This window comes from Mesocricetus auratus, unplaced genomic scaffold, assembly GCF_017639785.1.
Source record: "Mesocricetus auratus isolate SY011 unplaced genomic scaffold, BCM_Maur_2.0 Super-Scaffold_100025, whole genome shotgun sequence".
Lineage (NCBI taxonomy): Eukaryota > Metazoa > Chordata > Mammalia > Rodentia > Cricetidae > Mesocricetus > Mesocricetus auratus.
The window spans coordinates 7,654,557-7,668,806 of NW_024429206.1; the positions used below are offsets into that span (position 1 = coordinate 7,654,557).

The window sequence follows — 14,250 nt, forward strand, 5'->3', positions numbered from 1 at the left end:
CCTCTGAAACTATAAGTCAGCCTCCAATGAAATATTTCCCCCTATAAGAGTTCCCCTGGTCACTGTGTCTCTTCACAGCCATAGAAACCCTAACTAAGACAAGGATGACTTTTCAATGAAGCACATTGGCTTTAGTTATATTTTTATTGATATGGGTGACACTTTCACAGGAGTTGGTTGTGTTTTCTTGTTTGCCTTTGTAGATGTTTAAATGTATTTATACTAAAAACTGTAAAAGATGAAACCACTTATGTGCATTTGTTTAAATTATGGAAGATATTAACAATCATTTTCTAAATTAAAGTCATATTACCAATAGTGTATTCAGAACACATCCTTTAATGAAAATATTTCCATCCTTGTGTGTGCACAGTCAGTGCATGTTGGATGCTTAGGCTCAGTGGTTAACTTTCCCACACTGCACTATTTATATACTTTGAAAAGGCCTTTAAAATGTTGGGACGAGGACTGGTGAGATGGCTCAGTGGCTAGGAGAGCTTGCTGCCAAGCTTGACAATCTGAGTTCGACCCCCAGGACCCACGTGGTGGATGAAGAGAACCACCTCCTGAAAGTTGCCCTCTGACCTCCACACATGCACTGTGGTGTGCCTGCCACTCACACAAAATAAATAATGTTGAAAACCCAGACTTGGGAAACTGACGTTCTCTACTGATGCCAAGCACACACCTAGTGGGTGAGCAGACAACACCCTTCTAGAAGCCATCCCGATAGAAATGCCTACACACACTTGGCAGACACTGTCTTAAGAGTGTTCCCAGCAGCTCTAATTATCCCAAAGTGCAAACCAAACAAATGTCATCAATGCCAGAGCAGATAAATGCTGCTGCGTTTACACAGAGAACAACACACAGATACAGGAAGAATGAATATCAAGTGAGTGTCATGAGTGAGTCCCTGCCCTCTCTCTCTCTCTCTCTCTCTCTCTCTCTCTCTCTCTCTCTCTCTCTCTCTCTCTCTCTCTCTCTCTCTCTCTCTCTCTCTCTCTGTGTGTGTAATACAGTCTGTGTATTTAGGTCAGAGGACAACTTGCAAGAGACAGTTCTCTCCTTCTGCCATGTGGGTCCTGGGAAGCCCAGGTCACAGACCTTTACTCACTGAGTCATCTCCCTAGCTTGTGACCCATTTGCTTACACAGCTAGAGTGAAATATGTTTCTTTGAGTCCCCTGGGTTATGTGGGGGAGACAGAGAGAAACGATATTATGATCCCTTCCTCCATCCCCCCCTCTATACACACACACACACACACACACACACACACACACACACATACACACACACACACACACACACACACACACACACACACACACACACACTCCTAAAATCCTGATAGGAAGTGCGGGGACCCTAAGGACAAAACTAACTCGTTTGTGTGTGTGTGTCCAGCGAAGAGAAAAACATGCTTGTGCTCTGCAGAGTGAGGACCTATCCTCCATCTTTGGTGCTGAGGAGGTATTTGCCTGGTCCAGGACCATCAAAGCCTAAGGAGGAATGAGGCCAGGGTGGACTGAAGGGATTTGGCTCATCTGAGAGGCGTGGCATCTCGGGCTCAGGCCTTCTGGCTTCCCTTCTATTTCAGAACACTGAAGGAACCAGGAGGAACAGGCGATTCCCTGCAGGATGGATTATTTTGTCCTTTTCTTCCCAGAGGCCCCTGAGGAAAGGTCCTGAATCCATCCAGTGGAGACGTCAGAGAAATGGGACGGGGGGGGGAGAGGTTCGTCCAAGCTCATGGAGCTGACAGGAGGCCGGCTGGGCCACTGGCTTTCTAAAGCTCATGTATTTTGGAGTCTGGGAATATTTTCAGGTTGTCTCAGGAAACTGAGCACAGAAACAATAAAGCCTCCTTTCATTGGTCTGTTCCTGTTGGTCTCAGTTTTATTCACCTTCTGGTCTTTTCCTCTGATAATCAGTCTGGGAGGTAGGGATTGGGTTGATTCACCCATGGCCACCCAACTAATGGCTGGCAGTGGTAGGATTTGAACCCAATTCAAAAGTCTGCCAACTTGTGACTATACCAAGAGAACCCTCCAGGCCTCACTATAAAATGGCTGTACTACCACTTATCTGGGAAAGAATTTCACACACACACACACACACACACACACACACACACACACACACACACACACACAATGACAAAGGGATCAAAGGTCCCAGAGATTTTGGTGTTTTGATTTGAACACTTGGTCCTCTGGCCAAGTTCTTTTGGGGAGTGAGATGCTGTGAGGAAGCCTTAGCCTCAAGGAGAGGAGAAGAACAAAATCAGATATTTACCCTCAGCTGAGAGTGTCAGGAGGAAAAGCAGAGGAGAAACTTACCCTGGGACTCTGGTTGACTGGAGGTATCTGATGCATGGAGACACAGAGACAGACAAGGAATGGGCAGGGCACCTGGGTCACAGCCACGATGCTAAAAATGCAATTAACTTGAGCCAGGTTGCCCCAGCATGGCTGTGTGACTGGGTTTATTAATTCTGAGTCAAGGACACCGGCCAAATGTTCGTCCTCGTAGAACATACAAGGGGCTCATTAGTAGCAACTTTGCTGGCTTCGGAGCATGGGGGAGAGGTGATTGACATAGATCTGCTTTTGGGTACAATCCAGAAATTTCAACTAGGACTACACCCAACACATCCGCCAGCACACACACGAATCTCAGGTCTTAGACAGTTCTGGGGCTTTGAGACAAGGAGGCAGTGGAGAAGCAAAGGCAAGAAGCAGGGTTGGACTCTGGGGCTGTGGATGTGCAAGGCCTGAGGCACAGACTGGTGAGATGCAAAAGCTAGAGACGGATGAACTCAGCGGATGCCTGAGTCCAGCAACAATGCGTCAAACGTTTAAATTCACGGATTGAAACCCAGGCTCATCCAGAAAGGGATTTGGATGAGTTTGTCCCTCCTGCTTGATCCCTTTACTCCAAACCCCAATTCCAATTAATAAAATGTTATTATAGATACCACAATTTCCTCCTGCAGCTTCTAATTTAGGGATGACAAACTAAGACCTGTGCCATAACATCAACCATGGTAAATGACTGAGAATCTGAAATCAAATTTGTACTCAAAGGAAAGCAGCACTGTGGTCCATTGGTGATGTCTGTCATGGGCTCAAGGGAAAACAGCACTGTGATCCATTGGTAATGTCTGTCATGGGCTCAAGGTAAGTGCACATGCACCATGTATCTGTTACCCTGTATTTAATTTTTTTATTTCAGCGATAAATTTTATAGCATATTTGGAGAGTGGGGCTGGGGAGATGGATCAGTTGGAAAGATTGCTTGCTGAGCAATGATGAAGACCCAAGTTTGAATCTTCTGCATTCGTATACAAAGCTAGGAATAACTGCATTATTCCTGTAACTTAGATATACGGAGAGCAGAGACAGCAGGACCCCTGAGGCTTACTGGCCTCCAGCTTCACTGAGAGACCCTGTGAGTGGAGGAGTAGGACCCTGGCACCCTGCTGTAGCCTCTGCATGTGTGTGTATCCACTCACAAATGTGCATATTCAACACACACTCACCCCCCATACACACACGGGGAGGAGGGAGGAGAGAGAGAGAGGGAGTACCACCTCACTCTACTTACAAGCCCAGATATAAATAATACTTCCAAGTGAATGCCAATAACATTATCAAACATCATTAACTTATAAAATAGCCTGAGAAATGGGCTTGGATGATAAAAAGTGCTGCATTTCCTCTTGACTTTATGAGCTAGGAAGTCATTTCATTCAGGCTCCTTGGTTGGTGAGCCAACCCCTGAAGAAGGATATCTTCTTGGAGTACATGTGCAGGGACCAGGGCTATGGCAGTCCTCATGGAAATCCAAGGTCAGAAAGTTTGTAGACTGGCATTTAGATCACTCCAGGGGGCGTGGTCTCTTGGCTGAGCAGTGCTGCAGAGCAAGGGCAAGGGCTGTCCCTTTCCCTTCCCTTCCCCTCCCCTCCCTTCCCCTCCCCTCCTGAGTGTTCTTTGTTCTCTGATTCTCCCTAACTCACTTCTCCATGTCTTCTCTGTGTCTTCTGCTCAGCTTCACCGTGGTACCTCTGGCTCCCCCACCTTTTTTATAGCCTGGTACCTTATGCTCCCACGGCCAGTTGTTTGACTCTTGGCATGTTTTCTGCTGTGTAAGTGTGATTGGCGTGTGAGGATCATCTTCAGTCTGTAGTTCATGGCTCAGGGTCCTGTGTGTGGCTGTGATAGATTGAAAAGCTGGTCCTCAGCGTGCAGACCTTTGCAAGGAGCCTTTGCAGAGCTTACTCGCCCTGAGTGGAGTCTCTACTCCCCCGTTAATCGGGGTTGGGTTGTGGCTTACTTTGTCCGTAGAACACGGCAGAAGTGATGTTTCACCACTTTCAAGACCAAGTCTCAAGGTCTTTCTGGGGGACCTCACTCACCCACCTGGAGGCCAGGCCCAGGTTAACCTTGAGAATGAGACATTGCGTTCTGACTAAGGCCATGATATGTCTACGTGACCTCTGAACATGGTCAGCAGAGCCATCCACCCAGTTCTCCTGCATTACAGTTGCACAAGGGAGTCCAGGAGAGTTCAGAGGTGTCCTGGTTAGCCTTAACTGTCAACTTGATGCATCTTAGACTCATCTGAGAGGAAAGTGTTGCTTGATAAATTGCCCGGCTTGCTTGGCCCGTGGGCATGTCTGGGAGAGGTTGATTGTCTTGATTGCTAATTGATGTTTGAGGACCCAGCCCACTGTGGGTGACACCATCCCCAGGCAGGCAGTCCTGGTACTCAGTCAGTCAGTCAGTCAGTCAGTCAGTCAGTCAGTCAGTCAGTCAGTCACTCACTCACTCACTCACTCACTCACTCACTCAATGCTCTGATGTACTCCACCTGCCTCCTGCTTTGTGTGAGTCTCTCTCTCTCCCATTCAGGTGCCAGGCCCATGACCTCTCTGTATAAATGGTTACAAATCACACATACCAAAATTAGCCATGTCCCTCCACCACCTAGTCTAGGCATCAGCAGTCTTGGCACCTCCTTGGTTTGTCCATCTCCAGTTCCGTTTGCTTGCTGACATGCGACTTCATCCCATTGCAAAGCAGACCATCGCCTCTTACCAAGGATGAGAGGCTTCAGTTCTGTTCATTGCTCTGATTTTAGCACACAGAATGCCTCTGGCCTTGTCTGTGGGGGTGTTTATAGAGACGAACACTGCGTGTGGGAGGTACTATTCCCAGTCCGCGGAATGGGGTCTTGAACTTCTCTCTCTGCTTCGCGACTGTGGATGCAGTGTGACCAGCCACCCCACACAGATGCTGTCCTGCTCTCCCTGACACGAGCCACAGCCATTCTTCCTTCCATGAGTCGTTCTTGTAGGGATTTATCACAGAAACAAGAGGACTGGCTAATCGATATGGATCTGAAGGACGTGTGAGCCATCGTCCCGTCACGGTGACGGAACCCTGGAGGCCGCACCCTTAGAAAGTGACAAGGTTTATCTCGTCTCTTGGTTTTGGAATTCCCACAAGTGAACAGGTCTGCTCTTTGTGCCTCTGGTGAGATGCGTGTGGCAGGGCAGTTCACCTCATGAACTAGGAAGCAAAAAAGGCGGGAGAGTCTAGGCCCTAGATCCCCTTTGAGACAGCTCTGAACCTCCAAGTGTTTCCCGATGGTCTCCACCTCCCAAAGTTCCACTGCTCCACCTCACAGGGCACTGAGCCTACATGGGCCCTGGAGGCTCCAACCCACAGGAGAGAAGTATTCACTCAACACGTACAGCTTCTTCCTTTGCCCCCAAACCCACCTCAGCTGTTTCTAATTGCCTTGCTTTTGCTGTGTACAGAATGCCCAGAATGCCTATGGAAAGACAGTGTAACAAATCGCCGAAATATTTGCTGAATCTGTGCCCTGCTGGTCTGCTGTGGGGAGGAGGGGCTCGGAACCCATCACCATTTGTAGGTCCCTGAGCCCAGCTCGGGGTATCGTGGGTAGGTCATGGCTTTGGGTGGGACATTTCTGTGGTAGGGATGTTTGCTTTCCTCAGGGCACATACGTCAACGAGGGTCAGTGGAGGAAAACAGGCCGTCGTTTCCCAGGGTGGGTCCAGTTGTCAGCCTGTGCTAGCAGAGCATCGGCAATGCGGAGTAGCACCGGCTGCTCTTCCCCACCCAGCATCTGGTGGAACAAGCGGGGAGGAGGCCGTTAGGGCTTCATTCTTTTTTAGCATCATGTTAAATTGGCCATGAAGCCAGGGATGGTGTGATTGAATTATAGGAAGGCTGGAGCATTAAATAAAAATCCAGGAGGCAGGGGGTTTCGCTCAAGGTGGGCTCGACCCTTATGGGAGGCGATATGGATCAGGGGAAAATAAAACCAGCAGAGGAGGCAACATCTCTCTGCTACCAATTCACCTCACTTAATAATGGGGATGCACTCATTGTGTGTGCATGTGTGTGCACGTGCAATTGTGAGTACTCGTGTGTTGTAACTCTCTGCAAAGCAACTTTCGCTGAAAAACAGAGCAATTCCTTCTGGAGGGACTTTCCCCATTCCTTAGCTGTCAGTGGGCCCCCACGGTGTGGTCAGGTGGAACTTCTCAATGCCATTTCTCTGCTTCTTGCTCGTGGCTCTTCTGTGTGTCCTTGTCTTCCTCTCTTGTTCACATTCATCAGTCAAGCAGGCTGACCCTGTCTTCTGATGAGGATGTTAAATCCTAGCTTATTCCAGATCTGTGGGGACTGTGTCAGGTGCCAGTGACAGAGTCCCTGTCAAAGGAAGGATGTCAGAAAAGCTACCGTGTCACCTGCCCATCACTCATCCCCACTCTCCTGAGCTGGTGCTGGCTCCCTCCCGCCTTTGTCTTTCTTCAGGCTTCTCTCAGAGGTGCTCTGTGAGTTTCTCCAGTCGGTTGAGGGTGGGGCAGGAGGCAGAAAAGCCCTGATTTGCTTACTGATTTCTGTCTTATTCCTGTCATGGCTGATTTGGGGGTAAGAGGGCATCAGTGGACCCTGACCTGGGAGGGCATTTTCTAGTACACTCTGTGTTCATTGGTTTTGCTGTTGCTGGGTTAGAACAACCCAACTGAAATCAGCCTAGGAAAGGAAGGCTTTATTTCGACTGACAGTTCTGGCCTGGGTGCAGTTAGTCATGGTGGGGAAGGTGTGGATACAGCAGCATTAGGCTGGCCTGGCTGTCAGGAAGCAGAGAGAGAGAGAGGGAGAGAGAGAGAGAGAGAGAGAGAGAGAGAGAGAGAGAGAGAGAGAGAGAGAGAGAGAGAGAGAGAGAGAGAGAGAGAGAGAGAGAGAGAGAGAGAGAGAGAGAGAGCAGGACATGTGGCCAAGCCATAAAACCTTGAGGTGGCATCCTAGTGACATACCTCCTCCAGGGAGGCTCTGCCTTCTAAAGATCCCATAGCATCCGGAAACAGCACCACCAATTGAGGACCAAGTAAACATTTCATATTTAAACCCCAATGTGCCCTCCACAGTATTCTTGCCACGCGGATGTTTTAACCACCAATAACCACGAGAAACTAGATGAAAGTAAAACATATAAAGTCATCAAGATGAGTGTGGGTAGGGAAATGGATTATCGGGTAAATGTACTGCGTTCAAATCCCCAGAACCTCTGTAAAAACAAACATGAGTGGTAGTGTGTGTGACTGTAACTCCAGCCTGGAAGACGAGGGGGGATTGCTGGCAGGGGTGTGTGTCACTGATCACCAGCCTAGCTCCAGCTTCAGAGAGAGACCCTGTCTATCTCAAGGGACTAGGCAGAAAGTGACAGAGCCAAACATCCAATGTCCTCCATACCAACTATGTATGTGCATGGACTTCACACTCACATACACACAAATGTGCAAACCCCACACACATGTATACACACACACAACACACCCTCACACACACGATGGCTCTCCAGTATTTGTGTTTTAATATTTATTTAACTATAAATTTAAATAACAGCGGTATTTTCCTGAAAATTTAATGATGGGTTTTAGGTGCAAGTTGGTTTGCCCGTGCTTGTCAGCTTCCTGAGCCTGGGTCACCCTGATTTAGGCAGGTATCTGAGGCTCACACAGATCCAGGCACCCATAGGCCTCTGTGGCCTTACCAGCTACTAGTAGGAAATGCACAGATTGCTGTGGGGAGCCTCACTTGGTGCCTGAAGAGCCTGGCATGCCTCTTCGAGGGGACTCTGAGGTGACTTCTGCTGGTAAGAATGGATACGGTTGGGCTGGAGAGATGGTTCAGCAGTTAAGAGCGTGCAGCTGCTCTTGCGGAGGACCTGAGTTTGGCTCCCAGCACCCAAGTCACAATTGCTTCTAACTCCAGCTCCAGAGGATCTGATGCCCTCTTCTGGCTTCTGCAGGCCTTGTACTCACAAGAGCAAATGCACATGATTGAAAATAATAACAAAATAAAAAGATTGGACATGCGTGTAATGGTGTCCATATGGATCCATCAGTTCTGTGGTTGGGCCTTTTTGGACCCAACATCCTATAAAGCCTGCAAAGACCCTCCAAGTGGCACCATGAAGGAACTTAGTGCAAGACTCTTAGAAGATTCCTCTTCAGCCACAAAGTCTTCCTTATTGGCTTCCTGCTAAAGCTACTGCCAGGTAGCTCTTGGCTTCTAGTTTTACCTCTTGTTAGTCTCTAGAGCATCATGGTGTCCAAGGCCAAAAAGCACCCATAACGTGGTTTCAGACACAACATGTCTCAGCCTGATAGGTCTCAGCTGTGGATTCAGAGAGTCCACCTGCCATCCCTGAGATCAGCTCAACTTGAGACCCTGACTGAGCCCTGTTGGTCCTCCCTGAGCTGAGGACATCACCTGTGGGAACTGCAACACCAGCTGTGACGACTAACCTGCTGGAGCTGCCTTCACAGGGCCCCACGGGCTGTGTGTTGCTTTCCCACAGCTGTGGAGACTGACGTCCAAGAGGAAGGCACCAACAGGCTGGGTTTGTCCTGGAACATCTCTTCCTGGTTTGCTTGGCCGCCACCTGCTTGCTTTGTCCTTCTGTGCATGAATTTCTGATGTTTTCCCCTGTTTTTATCAGAGCACAGACCGGATAAGGACTCTCTTGACTTCACTTAACCTCAATTTCCTCTTTAGTGGCCCTTGTTCCAAATAAAGTCACGGGGACTTCCTCCAGGGCAAGCGTGGGAGGAGTAATTCATTCAAAGGGAGAAGCAGACACTCGAAACCTGGCCGGTGTGGGTTAGTGTGTGCCTCGGCTGGGAGCCACACCTTGGCCTTTAAGTCCTTCAGTGTTCTCCGCCATTTCTCCCCTTTCACTGTGTAGAATGTTCTAGTAATTGCTGTCTGTGGCTGTAACGAAACACTGACTGAAAACAGCTTGGGGAGCAAAGGGTTTATCTGACTTAGAACTGCAGGCTGCAGTCCACCACTCTGGGGACGCCAAGGACGGGACTTGAAGCAGCTGGTCACATGACATCCACAGTCATGGGCAGAGAGAAATGAGTGCCAGCACATGCCTACTGTTCTGCTTGCCCCCTCCTTGTCAGTCAGTCCAGGCTCAGCCCGTGGGGTAACCCTGCACACAGTCAGGGTGGCTCTACCCACCTTAATTAACCCACTTTAGAAAAAAACCTTCAGAGGCATGGCCACAGGCTGAGCCAACCTGGACAGCTCAGGCCCTCCTGAGATTCACTGAGACCCTCTTCCCGGGTGAGCCCACACTGAGTTAAGCTGGCAATCAAAACTAAGCATGTCTCCATTCCTAAATGTCGTTTTTTTATTAATTGAATACAATTTGAGTGATAGTATTTTGGGTTAAGTAAAACATTACTGGAATTGCTTCCATCTGTTCCTTTTCAAGTGTGGATAGTCACAGACTTAAAGATTACATCATGGCACGGCCCCTGGAGAGTGGACAGGGCCACCCCTCCTGTGGAAAGGACTTTTTTGACCCCTTGCTTAGCCCCATTACTTATCCACTGCCCCTCCCTCCCATCCTCCAATTGGGCTCAGCCATCTCTGTGCTGCTGGCCAGAGGCGAGGGACCTTCCAGGTGGTGAGGGGCTAAGGAGGGTGACTTGTGCCCCTCCTTGTGGTCTGTCTTACAGGGGCATTGTCTAAGACACACTGATTCTCAGTGCTCACCTCCTGAGTGCCAAAGCAAACAGATAAAAAGGGCCCCCACTTCTTATTCCACCTCGAGTTGCTAAAGCCAAGATCCTGTTTTACCCTCCTGCCAGTTCCCTGGAAGGAGCTAAGGGGTGAAGAGGAAAAAAAGTTTTATCTAGGGGTAAACAAGATGGCTCAGTTGTTAAAGAGCTTGCTGCCAAGTGCCAGGACCCTAGAAACCCACATGAATGCCAGCTGGGCTTGTTGAGGGCCCACAATTCTCCCTGAGACATGAAATAGAGACCCCGCTCTCTGTTCTTTCCCAGGTTACCCTCCTCTAAGTAATCCAGAGAAAGACTGGTGCCCCTCCCTTCCCTCATCCCCAGTCTGACTGGCAGAGTCTGCTGGCTCACAAGTCATTCCTTATGGGGCTCTCACTCACCGGCTTCGTACAAGATCCTTTTTGAGGTTTGCGATTTCCTTGTCTATATACCTCATGCTCTTCACTGTCTTGTCTGGCACCTGATGGACAGACAGATGAGAGGAAAGGAGACATTAATACCGTTGCTCCAGGTGGAGTCGGATAACAGATCCCCCATATCCAGTGAGATAACCAATACACAGAGAGAAAAGTTCCACCCCAGCTGATGGTTTGGGAGGCTCCAGGCTGTGTCAGGGTCAGGGTGTGTGACACAGTGGAATGGCTCACTTCACAGCTGGGGAGCCAAACGGAGAAGGCATGCAGCCAGTGACCCAGAGACTTCTCACTACAAACAGCCTCGCACCGAGGACCAGGGCATCCTGCATCCAAACTGTAGCAATGCCTGTCCAGGCTGGGAGGCTCCAGGCATCTGCGCTCTTCTCTACCCTGGTAGGGGCCGCGGGGCACAGTGGGCATGGTGAGGGTTCTGGAGGAATGTAGCTGAGTTCTCATCTTGGTCTGCCAAATGGCTAGCTGTGTGGACTGGGGAAGCATTCCATCTTTGTGGGCTGGTCAGCATCTTTAGGAGAAGGGGGCATTGTCTCTAGCTCTGCCCCTCCCCTGTCCCCGGTTGAAGACTAACTGAATTGCCAGATTCCTGAGTATTTGGCAAGTATTTGGCAGTGTCCAGAGAGCTCAGTGATTAAAGGAGGTGGCACCAACCTCAATGGTCTGAGTTGGATTCCCAGAACCCCATGGAGGGAGAGAGCAAAGAACCAGTCTAATTATGCTGGGACCTCCGTGTGTGTGTGTGTGTGTGTGTGTGTGTGTGTGTGTATGTGTGTGTATGTGTGTGTATGTGTGTGTGTGTGTGGTGTGAGCATGTTCCCCCACGTATACATGTGTGCAGTGGTGTGTGAATATCCCCCCTCAAACAGATAAATAAGTAAAAAATATAACTTAAAATTGAGAAAAAGAAAGAACAAGAACTTTAAAAATTGCTACTGTTTGTGTCATTGGCAGTTGATTTTAACACTGAATCCATTCCCTCCCAGTGGCTTTGACCCCTTTATGCTCACACAAGCAGGATCCCAGGTGGAGAATCCTGGGAATTATTTGAGGCTTTCTCTTTTCACTTTTTTATTAGCCTTAACTAGACATTGGGTAAAACGTACAATCCACAATTTCATTATACAGAACTGGGCCAACATTTAAAAAGATGATTTAATTAATTATACTTTATATGAAAGCTGCCTTTCTTAGGATCCAGTATGGAGAAATACTTGTCAGAATGCTTTGAAATTAATATTCCCCCTTAGGATCTTATGTAAGTAAAAAGAAATGCTAAGGAATGATGGGAAATGGGTCCCCTCAGATAAAGAGGTGGTAAATGCATTGTGGCAGCCTTTCAGAAGGACCATTCATCCAGGACTTCCAAGTGCTTTAGAAGGGAGTCTTCCCCTAGACCTAACATCTGCAGTTAGATCCTGCAAGAGACTATTCCTGACAGATGTGGAGGGTCCCTGGTAAGACCATTCAGTTTCTTATGAAGGCAAACTGCCTGCAAGTCTTTGATGGGGGATGCCCTTCTGTATGCTGGGAATATATGTTTCTCTTATTGGTTGATGAATAAAGTTGTTTTGGCCAATGGACAGGCAGGATGTAGTCAGGCAGGAAGTATAGGCAGGGCTACCACACTAGGAGAATTCTGGGGAGAGGATGCAGAGAGTGAGTCATGCGGGAGATGCCATGCAGCTGTAGATAACAAAAGGAACCTGGGCATCACCATAAGTTAAGACCACGTGGAGATACACAGATTAATAGAAATGGGTTAATAATTAAGAGAGAGCTAGCCAATAAGAAGCCTGAGTCATCAGCCAAACAGTTTATAATTAATATAAGCCTCTGTATGTTTATTTGGGACTAAATAGCTGCGGGACAGGGCAGGACAGAAACTTCCGGCTACGTACTTCACATGAGAAGACAGACTAAACAATTCCGATGCATCTAGATGGCAGAATGCTATACAGCAATTAAAAGTGACGTACTTCCAGTGTGGTGATGAAAGTACCATCAGTGATCTATGGAGATGTTTTGAGTTCTTTCAAGTGAGAGGACGAGTTAGAAAGCACTGTCTACAGCATGATTCTGTTTTTACTTTAAAAAATGAAAATATATTTTTCAAAGACATGGCTCCCAGACACAGTGTTTCCTCTGTGGGTGGGGCTGTGGCAGGCTTTATTTATTTTTTCTTAGCTAGTGTAGAGATCATATGTGTTCTGGGATCAAACACAGGCCCTCATGCCTGCAAGGTAAGTGTTTTACTCACTGAGCCATCACCCCAGCTATTACATGGAAACCTTTGCCTTGTGTGTGGGGGAATGACACTTGGTAACCAACCCATGACAATGTCCCGCTTTGAAGTATATTTTTAAATTTTTACTTCATTCTTAAATTATACGCACACATGTCACTCTGTGCAGGCGAGTGTGGGCGCCTACAGACGCCAGAGAGAAGTGGATGCTTGGTTCCTGGAGCTAGAGTTCCAGGAGGTTGTGAGCCCACAGGTGTGGGCGCTGGAAACTAAATTAGGGTTATGTGGAAGGGCAGAAGCACTCCTAATCACCGATTCATCTGTCCAGCCTGTGTATTATTTCCATGGGCCACTGAGTGACACCTGCCGGTGTATCAGGGGTCCACGTCGCCACACTACAAAGAGCCTAAGAGGCAGGGTTAGAGAATTGACAGCCCTGTCTCAGCCTGGCACATCTGGTTAGAGGATTGACAGCCCCGTCTCAGCCTGGCACATCTGGTTAGAGGACTGACAGCCCCGTCTCAGCCTGGCACAGCTGGTTGGAGGATTGACAGCCCTGTCTTAGCCTGGCACAGCTGGTTAGAGGATTGACAGCCCTGTCTTAGCCTGGCACATCTGGTTAAAGGATTGACAGCCCCGCCTCAGCCTGGCACATCTGGTTAGAGGATTGACAGCCCCGCCTCAGCCTGGCACATCTGGTTAGAGGATTGACAGCCCTGTCTCTGCCTGGCACATCTGATTAGAGGATTGACAGCCCTGTCTCAGCCTGGCACATCTGGGAGATGGGATGTGCCTCATCTGTCAGCACTTCAGTGGGTCGTCAGGAACAACTCTCATTGTCATCTGTTATTGCTTTTTATAACAGTCGCAATGCAGCAGTGACAGTCACCTGGAAGAGGGGGTCCCGGTTCTTGGGACACATTTGAGTACCAATGAATATGAACAAAGTTAAAAGTGTATGAGGCATCCCAGAACTACCCCTTTAAAGGGAATCTTGCTTCGTAGCCCAGGAAATCCTCAAACACACAGTCCTCTTGCCTCAGCCTCCCAGGTGCAGTCACCACCCCGGGGTCCCCAAATTACTTCTTTTTACAACCACTATAGAGGTCACTTAGCCTCTCTCTCTCTCTCTCTCTCTCTCTCTCTCTCTCTCTCTCTCTCTCTCTCTCTCTCTCTCTCTCTCTCCTCTCTCCCTAGCTACCTACCTGCCATCTATCTATCATCTATCTACCTATCTGTCTTCTATATATATATCATCTATCCTCCTACCTGTCATCTGTCTGTCTGTTTGTCTGCCTATGTATGTATCTATCTATCTATCTATCTATCTATCTATCTATCTATATCTATAGTGAGAAGCTGCAAAAGTACAGCCCCAGCCCACAGGCATCACAGATGATGGTGTCTCAAGAGACACTAATGGGGCTGGGTTGT

At 48.4% G+C, this 14,250-nt stretch overlaps 1 protein-coding gene across 2 annotated transcripts in view; it reads right to left on the reverse strand.

Moving 5' to 3' along the window:
• Positions 1-14,250, reverse strand: part of Ccdc60 (coiled-coil domain containing 60) — a 150,051-nt gene that overhangs the window by 63,560 nt on the left and 72,241 nt on the right. For both annotated transcript variants that reach the window (XM_040731531.1, XM_040731530.1), the window contains exon 2: positions 10,524-10,603. In XM_040731531.1, coding sequence (XP_040587465.1) covers positions 10,524-10,603 — 80 coding nt within the window. The remainder of the gene's footprint in view (positions 1-10,523; positions 10,604-14,250) is intronic.